Source organism: Pseudorasbora parva, chromosome 4 (assembly GCF_024679245.1).
Source record: "Pseudorasbora parva isolate DD20220531a chromosome 4, ASM2467924v1, whole genome shotgun sequence".
Taxonomy (NCBI): Eukaryota; Metazoa; Chordata; class Actinopteri; order Cypriniformes; family Gobionidae; genus Pseudorasbora; species Pseudorasbora parva.
In genome coordinates this window covers 9,455,317-9,470,109 of record NC_090175.1, presented here as the reverse complement: position 1 = coordinate 9,470,109, position 14,793 = coordinate 9,455,317, and the positions used below count along the sequence as shown (strand labels likewise).

Sequence of the window (14,793 nt, the reverse complement as noted above, 5' to 3'; positions counted from 1 at the left end):
CGCTCGCTCCAGATGAAAACAGGAATTTTTATTTCAGGTCAAAAAAATATTAGTTTTTTTATTTGTGTATTGTTCAAGCTTGTGAAGGACATTTGTGCACTTTGCCTAATCATACAGGAGAGATTGTCGTCGTAATGAATTGAGAAGCCATCCTGTCCAGCTTCCCGGCAGCTGATAGTTTGATTTAAGTTCAATGCTGTGCCACTGGTGAAAATGCTGTGTTTTTAGCAAAAGTGGGACTGGGATTTTGGTTTTTATAACTGGCTGAAATAACTTTTTAGACTGTGATGAATAGGTTTAATTACATTTTTGTACATATATAATTACCTTTAAAAAGTCAAGCCTGATAAACACAACAGTTTGTGTAGAGTCCATTCATTATGATCCATCCATGGCAACACTATTCATAAACATGAATGGTCTGCTTATACACTGCATGAGGAAAATAACACGGAAGTCCTGGTAAGGTAAATGCAGCAGCAACAGACGTGTCTTCAGTAAGGTCCTATAGTCTCTGCTGGTGTTGGTACAGTCTCCTACGAGAGCTTCAGGCCCTGGACATTTGCTCTTAAACTAACCAGCTGTTTCTCCTGCATCTGTTTCTCCTGTTTGAAGGCCAGTTTGTTCGCCTTCTTCTCGGTCCTCCTCTCCTGAAACAATGAAGGAACAAATGTGAATGCCAGGGTGAGGCAGTGGTGCCTTTTAGCCAATATGCTGCTAAGCGGCTATTAAAGGGACAGTTCACCCAAAAATTAAAATGTGATGTTTATCTGCTTACCCCCAGGGCATCCGAGATGTAGGTGTGTTTGTTTGTTCAGTAGAACACAAAGGAAGATTTTTAACTCAACTGTTGCTCGTATAACGCATGTCAATGGGGTGTATTTCTATGAGAGTAAAAAACACGCAGACATACGAATCCATATTAAACCCTGCGGCTCGTGGCGACACATTGATGTCTAAAGACACGAAACGATCGGTTTCTGCGAGGAACCCAACAGTATTTGTGTTATTTTTACCTCATATCAGACGAATCTCACCTAGTATTCCCAGCGTCATTACCTCCACCGAATAAGGTCAAAATCCCAGTGCGATCATAGATATTTATATATAGATGCCTCATTAGTGGCTGTGCGGATTGGTCAAATGAGGTCTACGTAAATATATCTATGATCACGCCAGTATTTTCACCTTCTTCGGCCGAAGTAATGGCGCTGGGGAATACTAGATGAGATTCGTCTGATATGAGGTAAAAATAACACAAATACTGTTGGGTTTCTCGCAGAAACCGATCGTTTCGCGTCTTTAGAGATCAATGTGCCGCCACGAGCCACAGGGTTTAATATGGATTTGTATGTCTGTGTTTTTTATTCATAGAAATACACCCCATTGACATACATTATACGAGCAACGGTAGAGTTCAAAATCTTCATTTGGGTTCTACTGAAGAAACAAACACACCTACATGTTGGATGCCCTGGGGGTAAGCAGATAAACATCTAATTTGATCTATTTTACTATCCCTTTAACTAGCCCCTTTCCTCCACCCAGGGCCAGCCCAGGCTCCGCTAGTGCCCAAGATCAGTGGTTCTCAAACCTGTCCTAGGGACCCCTCACCATTGCACATTTTGGGTGTCTCCTTTATCAGACACCCAATTCAAGTCTTGCAGTCTCTACTAATGTGTTGAATCAGGTGTGTTAAATGAGGGAGACAAGGAAAATGTGCAACGGTAAGGGCTCCCCAGGACAGGTTTGAGAACCACTGCCCTATAGACGAGATTTTGAATAGATAATGCAAATGCTTAAAAGGTCCCGTTCTTCGCGATCCCATCTTTCAAACTTTAGTTAGTGTGTATTGTTGCTGTTAGAGCATTGAGCGCGTACATCTCCCCGTTATGCTAAGAGGCGGGACCTTTCCGGGCAAAGTGCGCTAAGCTGCTGTCCAATCACAGCGCGGGAAGCGCTGGCCCAATCAGAACTCGTAACGTGTTTCTGAAGGAGGGACTTCATTGAACAAGGAAATCATCAGGCCGTTTTTAGGACAGAGGAAACAGCGCTGTACAGATAAGTCAGTTGTGTGAAAAATACTGTGTGTTTTTTTACACGCGAAACATGAACTCGTGTTATATTGCACACTGTAAAAACAATCAAGGTTTCAAAAACAAACGAAAAACGGGACCTTTGAAATATGAATAGTGCTCAATAAATTAAACACAGTGTGAAAAGCCTTAATGAAGCCACCCTAAAGGCCTTCGCATGCAAAATTTTCGCACGTAAAAAAAATAAATTCGACTCACGTTATGCCAATCACGCTTGCACACAGCCTCCGAAACTTTCGTCCGTCAAAAATTTTTTTTGGAACAGTTTCGATTTTCTGCGTTTTTGCATCCGTAAAAATGCATTTTGAGAAGTTTTGACAACTCAGAGCCACCATACATATTATTCTATCAGAAATACTACAAATATTATATCACAGCTATAATTATAGCACACCAAGTCCCTGTAAACCACATGCGTGTGTGTGTGTGTGTGTGTGTGTGTGTGTGTGTGTGTGTGTGTGTGTGTGTGTGTTGGGTAGGTTTAGGGGTAGGGGCAGTGTAAGGGGATAGAAAATACGGTTTGTACAGTATAAAAACCATTACGCCTATGGAATGTCACAAAAACAAACGTGTGTGTGTGTGTGTGGATCCATACATACTGCCAGTCTTTGTTCAGGATCGACTGATGCACGGACATTGGTGATCTTTTTAATATGTGGCTCCAGTATCGCTAACAAATCATCAAACTGAGCTACTGACACTAAAGTAAACTTTGGATCGGTCTGGATAATCCCGCTGGATAAGGAGGAGGAACTCTCCTTCCTCTCTACGCGACCGCAGGAGTAGATGAACCCAATATTTCCTCAGGACAAAACAAATCATCCTCACTACTTGAAGATGTTGGCTTGTTTTGCGTTTTTTTCCCCGTAACGCATTCATTAATACGCATTGGACTCAGTATGCAAGGTTTCTGTGCGTGACGAATTTTTCGGATCACGAATACACAAAAATTTCAGATTTCGTGTGCTAAGGCCTTAATGAATATTTAAAATCGTTTTCAGCATGCCACAACAGATTTGACAAGCAAACGCTGCCGTACGCACCTTTCTCTCGGTCTTGATGGCGTGTTTCCTGGCCCTCCTCTCCTCTGCGCTCTCCTCCCGCGAGCGGGGCTGCGTGGAGACGCGGGGCAGGTCTGAGTCGTTTATCCTCTCCATCCTCTCCACCTGTTTGGCCGTTGGGCCTCGTTTGGCCAGAACATCCAGAGGAATCCCCGTCTTATCGGACACTCGGATCTGCAAACACAATTACAATGAATGCAGATTAGGCAGATGCTTTCATCCAAACCAACTTACACTGCATTCAAAATATACATGGTCATCAGTTCATGCATTCCCTAGGAATCACACCCATAACCTTGGCATTGCAAAAGGCACGCACAAGTCTACTGACTGCATCATGTCCTTCCAGTGTTTATCAGCTAATGTGTTTTAAAGCACTAAATCCTTTTATAACCCAGTTCATCCCTGTGAACAAACATTCACCTCAAGTGACCTCTAAAATGTTTTAGTCACAATACATCGAATGCAAACTATTGTCAAGAGAATGTAAATGGCATTGGCCTGCATGTGACCCATTATAACAGTATTATCGGTCACATAAACTATGAATGAGCTTGAAGAATTAATGCATTAAATATCCATTAAATGCATGACGTCATATGACAGGGTAATATTCGTTAGGATCAATTAATGAATACAAAATCATCCACAATCTTATTGGTACAAATATAGTATGTTTGCTTCTGTGTCTGTGCTGTAGGTGAAAACATTCATACACGTAACTCAGAGCACATCTTACATTTGCTTCACATGCAAAATATATGCGGATTTGAATTGGAAATCGAATTTCCAGTGTATTTCACCCTAGCCTTCATCATCAGTGTAATGAAATAGCCATTTCTGAAATATCCTTGGCTAAATGAGACATGTGAGGCAGGTTTCTTCACCTTTGGAGGGTCCTGGATGAGTTTGGGCCGGTTGTAGATGTTGGAGTAAGTGCCTAAAAGAGAAAGATGAACATGATCAATCACTCCTGATTTACAGCATCATTCAAAGTCCTGAACGCCAGCATCTCTCAGTATTCAGACTCTGAATTATATACAGGTTTGGGGTCAGTAAGATTAAGACATTAAATTGATTAAAAGTGATGGTACAGATATTTATAATGTAACATAAGATTTCTATTTCAAATAAATGCTGTTCTTATGAAATTTCTATACACTTATCAAGAACCCTGGAAAAATGTCTCACTGTTTCCACAAAAATAATATAAAACATGAAAGCTGCACAACTGTTTTCAACATTATAATAAGTGAACACAATAATTAGCCTAGAAATCTAGACGCACCCTAGCGGCAGCAAATCTAATCTGCCTGCGAGTGTCGTCTAGCAACTCTCAATACCCTTCTGAGCTGTAATCGCCCCTTACTCTTGCCGGGCCAATCACATCGTGTATAGAGTCAGTGGGCGGGGCCATAATGCCGATGGCCGAGTTGCGTTTGCTTGCTTCTAGTAAACACAGAAACTGGCGAACGGCGGTCTTTCGAATCAGCTTTGAACACGACTCTAGACTAGTCTCTAAGAAAATAAAGAACGGCACTGAAGTCATTCTTAAGAAGGGAAGATGTGTTCGGGTTTTGCCGACCGGATACGGCGAATGTTTAATCTATCAACAAGCTCTGCTTCACCTTCGTTGCTCTGGTTGGTTGTAGCGCTATCCTATCGCGTGCAGAGGAAGAGCCACCACCTCAAAGAGCATACACAGAGAAGTCCAAATGAAACAATCCCCCATCGTAAGTACACACTGATGGCCTAAGACACCAAACGAGCGGTTTGTGTGAGAAAACGAACAGTATTTATATCGTTTTGACCTCTTGTACACCACTACATCCGACTGATCCGAGGGCGCGCATGCGTGTTTCCTGTGGTGTACAAGAGGTCAAAACTAGGGATGCACCGATCATGATTTTACATGGCCGATTCCGATACCGATTTTTTTCAAGCAAAGTGGCCGATTCCGATACCGATAACCGATTTTATTTTATTTTAAGCAACAAACAATAAAGAAAGAAAGTATACATGAACAAGATGTTTATTTGTTATTTAATAGGCCAATTTGGTTTTTGGCCAATGAAAACAAGTGTGCAATCTGAAATTAATAGGAAATTAAATTAGGTTGAACCTATTTAAAAATTAACATTACCTATTAACTTTAAAATATGCATATTCTGCAATCCAAACAACACAATCAACACACATTGAACAATCCAAACAAAGAATTAACTTAAATCAGCATTTGTTTTTAAATTCAGTTTAAAGGGGAAAAAAGTCTTTACCAGTTAAATTAAAATAAATAATTAAATTAAATAATTTAAAAAAGTTTAGAATTGTTCCAAAAATGTTAAATCAAATAATGTTTAGTGCAACAAAAAAACAAAGAAAACAAAGATGCTACAGCAAATTAATTCAATGTAATTAAGGTAAGGTAAAATAAAAAATAAAATAAAAATGATCATCCTTAACTGATAGTATTTCACTTCAAAAGTGCATGGATGTTTTTTTTTACAAACAGAAGCATTTCGGCTCTCACAAGTTAGTCTGTTTCGTTTCTCTTCCAACACGTGAGAAGCTGAGCTGAACACGTGCTCACTACGCTTGTGCACGGCGCAGAGAGGAGCTCGCGCAACTTCAGCAAGTGCAGGAAAGCTGCTCTTACCGTATTTGTGTGCCAGTAAACCAACGGCTGTTTGCTTCTTTGTATCTGTGCTTCAGACAGGTAGCTCTGCATTTCCAGTCCTGATCGCATATTGCAAAATACTTCCACACAAGTGACGTTCGCGAATGATTGTAATATAAGCGTATGTGGATTGCGCAAGTGGGCGCACTTCCGGAAAAATCGGCGGAAAGAAAAAAAAAAAACGTCCGGTTGCCGGTCGCGCGCTAGAAGCAAAAACCGGCCGGTTCCGATTTTGGGCCGGTCAACCGGTGCATCCCTAGTCAAAACGATATAAATACTGTTCGTTTTCTCACACAAACCGCTCGTTTGGTGTCTTAGGCCATCAGTGTGTACTTACGATGGGGGATTGTTTCATTTGGACTTCTCTGTGTATGCTCTTTGAGGTGGTGACCATAGACCTGCATTATGTGAGGCACAGACAAGAACGGTTTGACCTAAAATGATCAAAATTTAAACTACTGGGGAAACAAATACTCCTACATCTCGGATGCCCATGAGGTAAGCTAAAACATATCAACATTTAAATTCAAAGTGAACTATCCCTTTAAATGGCTGAAATAAAGTCTGTGGTGAACAAAAGCTCAAGACACTTTCACATTTTATTCTATGACATAAAATACATCAGTATTACACCAATCGTGATTTTTTAAACTGTTATGTGTCTTGAAAAATGCGATTGTTAGATGAAACTAGAGTCTGTCGAGGAGATTAAACGCCATCACACCAAACAGCTAAACTTAGTCCAATTTTACAGCCTCATTATGATCATAATTGTGCTCTTATGAACTAGTCCAGTTGTGGGAAGCTTTAGTGATGTTGGGTGACGTTGAAATCGAGTGACTGTGGTGTAGTCCGTTTATAGTCTACCTTTAGCTTTTTACTTCTAGCGACTGCATTCAGGCTTCAAAATGAGTTGTGTTTATCTGTGATAACCATCTTGATGGCCAAAACGTGTAAGTATTTCGCTTGTTTTTTGCGATAATCCAAAATCCTATGGGAAAATCCTATTGGGTTTTTCTTGAGGGGACAGGGCGATGCGAACTGCCGACTGGCCTACAAAGTGACGTCACACCTGCAGCATTCAAGTGCAAAGAGATGTGAAAGAGTCCATTATTCACGTCTCTCTCTCTCTCTGTGTGTGTGTGTGTGTGTGTGTGTGTGTGTGTGTGTGTGTGAGCAAGCTTCGGGTTTGTGCGCACAGAAAACAGTGTGCGAGTACTGACTTGAGTTCTTGGTTTAAAAACTCTTGAAAGTGTAAATCTTCAAGACATATAAATGTGCAAATGATAAACTTTCATTCTCTGATGATTAAACTTTGCAAATCTCATGCGTGCCAAACTGTGGTGCCTGTTCCGTACGGATTACGGATGAACTGCCATCTGTTACACCCTTAATATAAGGGTTAATATGTAAAATAATAATTCATTCACATTAAGGCTGTGCGATATTGAAGAAAAATGCGTAGTCACATAAGTAACAGTCGTGTCCAGTCTATTCTCTGCCTAATGTGTGACCTAAAACGTACACTTTTCACAATGTTGAAGTAGCCTATTAAAATCATACAGATATTGCGAGCCATTGCAATATGTACATTTCGATATTTCGATAATTCACATCCATACATAGCATCAGAAAGTGCACTGCATTCAGACTCACTGATGATGGTCTCACAGTCCCAGCGCTCTGAAGGCTCGATGACCATTCTTTCAATGGCCGCCTCATCTTCATCGTCTTCATCATCCTCGTCTTCCTCTCTCACAGAGGGCAGCTCCGCAGAACCCAGCTGATCTGGTTTCTGATATCTACACACACGCACACATACACAAAGTGATGAGAAGTGTGATCTCACACAAACAGACACACACAGATGCTGTAACAGTCTCACACACTCACTCTTTCTCTTTCTGTATGAAGTAGTCTTTGATGATCTCCTCCAGCCGATTGCTGTCAGGCTCAATGTAGCCCTCCAGCTCCGCGTTATCCAGCGCTCCGATCTCGTCATCGTCAAACTGCTCGTAAAACTATTCAACAACACAACAAACACTCAATTACTGTTTTTAGATCATCGGACTCATGCTTTATAATAGAAGTGTACATAAAAACTATATCAAGGTTTCAGTCATTCAGTGGTTTTGCCTTGAGAAAGAAGTATAAACATGAACACATTCACTATTAACTACGACTTTTACCTCCATAAACTCCTAATTACTGCTTATTAATAGTTAGTAAGGTAGTTGTTAAGTTTAGGTATTGGGCAGGATTAAGAGATGTATAATATGGTGATGCAGAACAAGGCATTTATATGAGCTTTACAAGTACTAATAAACAGCCAATATCCTAGTAATGCATGCTAATAATAAACTAGTTAATCGTGTGAATTACAATTAAAATAAAGTATTATTTATTTTATTTTTTGCATTGTTTAATGTAATATACAAAGTATGATAACAAAAATGGCTATATTTAATAAAAAAAACTTTTTTATATCATATCGCATTGGTTGATGACTTTTTCAACTAGCCAGCAAAGAATAAAAATACATATTTTGTATTTTAATAAGTACTTTGCATCAAACATTGGCAGAGAAATGTGTGCTGAATGAGAGCAGGCCCCTCTGCGCCTCAGATCTGCGGACTGACCTTCTCGAATCGGTCGTCCAGCAGCGTGAGCTGATCGTTCCTCCTCATGACGGAGGAAGTGAGCGAGTACTCTGTGAAACGACTCTTCGTCTCGCAGTCTCCAAACATGAACTCTTTCTGGCCACCTTCCTCATCTGACAGACCCGCAGAGTCATAATCTTGCTCATCATCATCTTCCTCATCCGTGTCCTCCCACTCATCATCATCATCACTGAAGTCAAAAACAAAGGAAACTGGTGAAGGCACCTGATGTAAGGGGGGTATGCCGATTCAAGCATTCAACTGACTTAATTTCATATACATAATTGACCTAATTTACTACCTAAAGGGTTAATTAAGCCAAAAACGTAAGTTTCCATGTCGTTCCAAACCCTTAAGACTTTTGTTCATCTTAAAATATATTTTAGGAGATTTCTGTACCTCCATTGACCGCTAAGCACTACCCCTTTGACACTTGAAAAGTTTAAGTTTTATGAGATTTTTGTGTGTTGTGTATATGTGAATAAAAGCCTAAGTTCATCTGTTCATCTTATAAAGAGGTCGAGTATCTTCTGAAAATGTGGACTAAATCACTCAATTCATATGGGTTAGTTTTACGATTTCTTTATGAACCTTTTAAAGCGTCAAAGTAGCAATTGATTTTTGAAAGATTTTTGAATGAAAGATTTTTCTAGCTGACTAGTAGTCATTTATTTTAAGCCATTAGTCGACTAATCACGCGTTTATATTAATAAATCATAATAATGAGCCTTTGATTGCTTCAATATTTAATACATAGCTTAATCAGTGCTCGAACGTTAAAATTATTTTAACATTTTAAATAATTTATTGATGTTTTCTGTGCGTTGGGCTGCAGAGATTAAGTCGATGGTGACTTGTCATCTCCGCACATAAGCACACTTCCTATGGATTACTCTCCGAATATGTTTTTCACTTGAATTGGTTCATTTAAAACACATTTCACGCTTTCTATAAATATATTTCTCATGTCTGCGAGGCAAGTGGAGGCTGAGTTTCGGTTCATTTTTGCGACACTCAAGTTCACGAAGACCGAAATGGCAGAAAGCACATCCTGATTGTTTTCATTATTTTATAAAAGCTCAAGCTTTTGTTGTTATTGTGCGCTTGCAGAAATAAAATTAGACCCTTTACTGTTTGCATTACTCCTGTATGAACAAAAATGACAGAGTATTTTAAGTTAAATGAAGTGATCATGACTGTTTGTCATGCAGTAAGTGTGCTAATAGCCCACATTTATCTAGGTTAATATAAGTGCAAGCGGACTTGTAAAGTTACTGCCACTTGCGTTTCAAGTGATAAACCATTATTTGAGGTTGATAAATGATGGGCGAATGTTTGGAATTCTTGCCGTCAAAGGCTGCGAGATTTCGCCATTTCCTGTGGAGCCATTTTTTATTTCTGACCGCCTAATAAAATTTAAATCAACCAAGCTTCCTGTAGTCGACTATTAGGGGGCAGCCCTATTTCTTAGATTTCATCAAAAAATTCTTAATTTGTGTTCTGAAGATAAACGCAAGTCTTAAGGGTTTGAAACGACCAAGTAAATTATGACTATTTTCATTTTTGGGTGAACTAACCTTTTAAAATACTCAATTCAATTAACAACGAAGTGGCTCATTTATTCCTGTTACACATTTTATGTAATTTTTGTCAGTTTTACCCCGTGTCACCCATGACGTCATTGGCCTTGATGATGAAGTCGTCTTCCAGCATGTTCTCGGGGTCGTCAAAATCAAAGTCCTCATCCAGCGCAGCCACAATGTCAGGATCCATATCCAACCGCGGCCCTGGAAAGATGCAACATGCAAAACTACACTGTCAGATTTGAATTTGGCCGTTTCTTCAAAAACATTTACTGCTGCAAAAAAAATCATCATACCAATACTATTATTAATTTTTTTTACATGTTTTTGAAAGAGGTCTCTTCTGCTCACAGCATTCATTTGATCAAAAATACAGTAAAATTGAAATATTATTAAATTTTAAAATAGCTTGTTTTCAGTATATGTTCAAATGTAATTTATTCCTGTTCAAAGCTGTATTTTCAGCATTATTACTCCAGTCTTCAGTCACATGATCCTTCAGAAATCATTCTTATATGATGATTTGGTGCTCAAGAAACATTTATGATTATTATCAGCGTTGAAAACTGTTGTGCTGCTTCATATTTGTATGGAAAATGCGATACATGCATTCAAGAATATCTGATGTACATAAAGTTCAAAAGAACTGCGTTTACTTGATATATTAAGTTTTTTGTAATATTATAAATGTTTTTGGTGTCATGTTTGATCAATATGAGGTATGATTTTAAATAAAACAAATGAAATCATTGTTTTTCTGCAGGTTAGTGAGAGCAGTCACACGAGCAGGACTGATTCTGATCTCCAACCGACTCACCTGAAACAGGAGCTGCTTTGTTTAATAAACCAACTTCCTCTTCAAACTCTGATGCAAACACAGACGAGGGCAGGTTGATGGAGGACGCCTGCAGGTACGACACACATCAACATAAAACTTCAGCAGGTCAGCAAAAACACAAGTTTAATGACACTCATCACCTGCAAGGGACACAACCGGACCGTAACACTGACTGTTTGTTGTCAAACACAACTAAATGTCTGAGCAAAAGTGACTACAGATCCATCTAAGTACACATTTAACATTTAAAGTCTTTCTAGGAAAATGGGACATAGTCAGGTCAGAGGTATATTTAATACATGACAGGAATGAAAAGTCTATCCTGAATAAGGTCTATGGACAAAAGTATTGATGAAATCAGATATGCGTATACATTTTTGTCCTCAAAGGCCCGGTTTACACCTGGTATTAATGCTGCTATCTGAATTATTGTAAATACAAGTTTCCTAGGTAAATATTGCACGCCCACTGATGTCGTGTTTACCACTGAGAAGTTCGGAAAAAATTGCAGAGATGGGATGCCATAAACTTTAAACATGATGGCGGGGAGAACTATTACTGTGACAGGTATATGATTTATTCGTTTTTTGCCCAAAACAGCTAGATCTTGTCTGGTCATATATAATGCATGTTTACATATACAAGTAATCATTTTAAGCATATTGTATGTTTTATACACAGCGAAAAAAGCCTGCATTTGACTGAAATTACAGAATCGACAGAAAGCAAACTATCTGGTATCGTAAATGTTTGTCAGTCCAAGTGACACTATAATTTTGTTTAGCTTTTAATAAGATTTTCCCAATTAATAGGCAAGAATAAACCTGTCTTCTATGATTCCTGTTCATTCCGACAACAAAGCACTTGAATGCAATAAGCTCGTAATCATTATCAAATTTCTGATAGCACGTGAAGGCAGCATTAGATGCGTTTTGGCCAAACAGATCACAGGTAGAAGTAGGAGATACTTTCCTGTTTACACCTGGTGTTTTTGGGTGGGTAAATGTATGTTTTTTTTCGAGATCTTTAAATCTAATGGGCAAAATAAGCTTGTGCAATTTTCATATGAAAACGCCAATGGTGTCAGAAGAACATCATTAGATATGTAAATCTGGTAGCCGCCATTCTGCCTTACAGGGACGTTGACTTCCTCTTCCTCCATGTCCTCCTCTGCCGGCTTTGGCCGTGGGTCTCTGTGGACTCGAGGGGCGGAGACCAGCTCCGCAGGATGGGGCGCCTCCCTCAGGTGCTGCAGGTAATCGTAGTCGTCATCGAAAAACACTCCAAACTTGCGCTGTTCCTCCCTCCTCTTCTCCACCTCCACCTGCAGGAACAGACGGCAACTTCAGTGACACGCTCTACAGGCGGACACATGAGTGTCATGACCATTTAACAATGTGTTGTACCTTGGCAGTGGGCAGAAGGACATGTTGAGGTGCTGTCTCGTCTGCAGCCAGCGGGTCTTTCTGACTTCTGTGCACCAGGTGGAAGGACAAAGCATTCTTCTTATTGATGAAGGATTTCTTCTTTCTGTGAGGCTGGAGACACACAGATCACATCTCAAGTACAGCCAACACACACATGCCATATTCTGGGACAGTAGGGTGACTTTAGGGTGAATGATAGTGAATATATAGGCCACCTATTTTACAATAAACACATTCATTATTATGATTACACGAAATATGTATGATTACAGGGGCCTATTGCACAAAACTAGGACAAGGGATTATACCGATATCTTGGTGATTTTGTCATCTGTTTTCAAAATTTAGTACACCGCTGTCGTGTAAACGTACCCTGAAGCCACACTCACACCAAGAACGAAAACGCAAGATAACTTTATATTAGCGGAGATATCCCGGCTTATCCTTATCATTGTTTTGTGCAATAGGCCCCAGAACTAACCTAAATCCATAAACAAGTCTTTTTAGAGCACTGTCACTGTACGTAGAGTCCAAATAACACAGTTATAACTTAAACAATTAACAGTGAAACGTGATTTACAATAACAATTCCCTACTAGCATGCCAGCTAAAAATGCAAACAAGAATAAAACTACTCACCATTATTACACGTTAGTGTGTTATCTGGTCGTTTGTATTTCAGATATCAAGTGACTTTAATGGCATCGATGTTATCAAAAGTAAAAAACGTGGAATCAAATCATAGGGATTCCTCTGTCAGGTCAAAACACATGGACAACGGCGGCCATTTTGAGACTCGACCATCTCGACGGAGTGAAGGGAAGTTGCAGTCCATGCGATAAATATAAACGACACGTAATTATTCATATATAAGGTTTTTTTTTTAAATACGGGATTTATAATCTAATACTGAAGCGAGTGGATAAATTACAGGAAAAACATACGCAACCATTGTGGTTCCACAAAACACCCCTGATCTACTTTTAGTTTATTCTAGATGGGGGACGTGCTGATGACGCAGCCCATTACATAGGCTTTTAGCATTTTTTATTTAGTAATTTTCGTAATTGTTTTTTTACTATACGCATATTCCAATTATTGCTGTGGCAAATGAGGTTTTGACTATTTAACAATTGTTTGTTCTGTTTATTAAAGGGACAGTTCACCCTAAAATGAAAATGCTGTAATTAATTACGCACCCTCATGTCGTTCCAACCCCATAAGACCTTCGTTCCTCTTCAGAACACAAATTAAGGTATTTTTGATTAATCTGGGAGATTTCTGTGCCTCCATTGACTGCTATGCAACTACCACAATATTAAAAGGTTCATAAAGAGATTGTAGCCTACAACTAATCCATATGAATTAAGCCGTTTAGTCCATGTTTTCTGAAGAGAAACTATCGCTTTATACGATGAACAAATTGAATTTAGGCTTTTATTCATATATAAACATTTAGAATCAGAACTTTGACAAATCTCCAGATTTCATCAAACATTTCTTAATTTGTGTTCTGAAGATGAACAAAGGTTTTACGGGTCTGGAACAACATGAGGGTGAGGAATTAATGAGAGAATTTTCATTTTAGGGTGAACAAACCCTTTAAGTCTATTAAAAATAAAAATAAGAAATAGTTCCATTTAATTGAGTATTTGGAATTTAAAATAAATGATCATTTCACATTCATTTTTTATTACACCTGTATAATTTGTATGTTTTTTGTAATTATAAAACAGTTTTTTTATGCATTGCCCATTTATTATTTTTTTTCCTGGTGATGATTCACTTACAGGATGCATGCACCTTGTTTAATATTAAACACATTATTAAATATTTCAGTCATTTGGTTGTCAATAACACAATCCACAGTCATTTTTATTGTCATTTTTATTAATTTATATTTTTGTTCATTATGCGTGCACCTTTCAAGATGAAAACTTGGTGGTTTAGCAGCTCTGTGAAGAATACAACATCTTGTAATGTTCACAATTTCTTGCATAATTCATAAAGAGTGAATATGCCTCATCACAAAAAAATAACAGTAAATGTGCCAAGAAGAACACAAAATTATAGACTATAGATCTCAAAAACAATCAGAGTAAAACTTTCACATGAATGTGTGGTATCAATGAGAAAGTGTGTGTGTGTGTGGGGGGGGGGACATATGAGGACGCAAATGTGTATAATGACATGGGTATGACAGGTATTACAAGGAGAGGGTGAAATATGAGGACATTACCCATGTCCCCACTTTTCAAAAGGCTTATAAATCATACAGGAGGAGTTTTTTTGAGAAAGTAAAAATGCAGAATGTTTCCTGTGATGGGTAGGTTTAGGGGCAGGGGCAGTATGTGTGTGTGTGTGTGTGTGTGTGTGTGTGTGTGTGTGTGTGTGTGTGTGTGTGTGTGTGTGTGTGTGTGTGTGTGTGTGTGTGTGTGTGTGTGTGTGTGT

At 38.9% G+C, this 14,793-nt stretch overlaps 1 protein-coding gene across 1 annotated transcript; it reads right to left on the bottom strand.

The window, feature by feature from the left end:
• Positions 1-38: 38 nt before the first annotated feature.
• ltv1 (LTV1 ribosome biogenesis factor) lies at positions 39-13,164 on the bottom strand. The gene is made up of 11 exons (XM_067440810.1): positions 12,982-13,164; positions 12,322-12,453; positions 12,051-12,239; positions 10,895-10,982; positions 10,155-10,281; positions 8,474-8,684; positions 7,728-7,855; positions 7,491-7,636; positions 4,045-4,097; positions 3,140-3,331; positions 39-650 (listed from the first exon to the last, which is right to left on the bottom strand). The coding sequence occupies exons 1-11, from the start codon at positions 12,982-12,984 to the stop codon at positions 537-539; spliced, it is 1,383 nt and encodes a 460-aa protein (XP_067296911.1). The 5' UTR covers positions 12,985-13,164; the 3' UTR covers positions 39-536.
• Positions 13,165-14,793: the final 1,629 nt, after the last annotated feature.

Bases quoted from the DNA above. Each gene is read 5' to 3' on its own strand.
- ltv1 (XM_067440810.1), bottom strand. The intron at 7,856-8,473 runs GTCAGTCCGCAG...GTTGTTGAATAG, and splicing joins TGGACGACCGATTCGAGAAG to TTTTACGAGCAGTTTGACGA. The intron at 7,637-7,727 runs GTGAGTGTGTGA...GCGTGTGTGTAG, and splicing joins TTCATACAGAAAGAGAAAGA to ATATCAGAAACCAGATCAGC.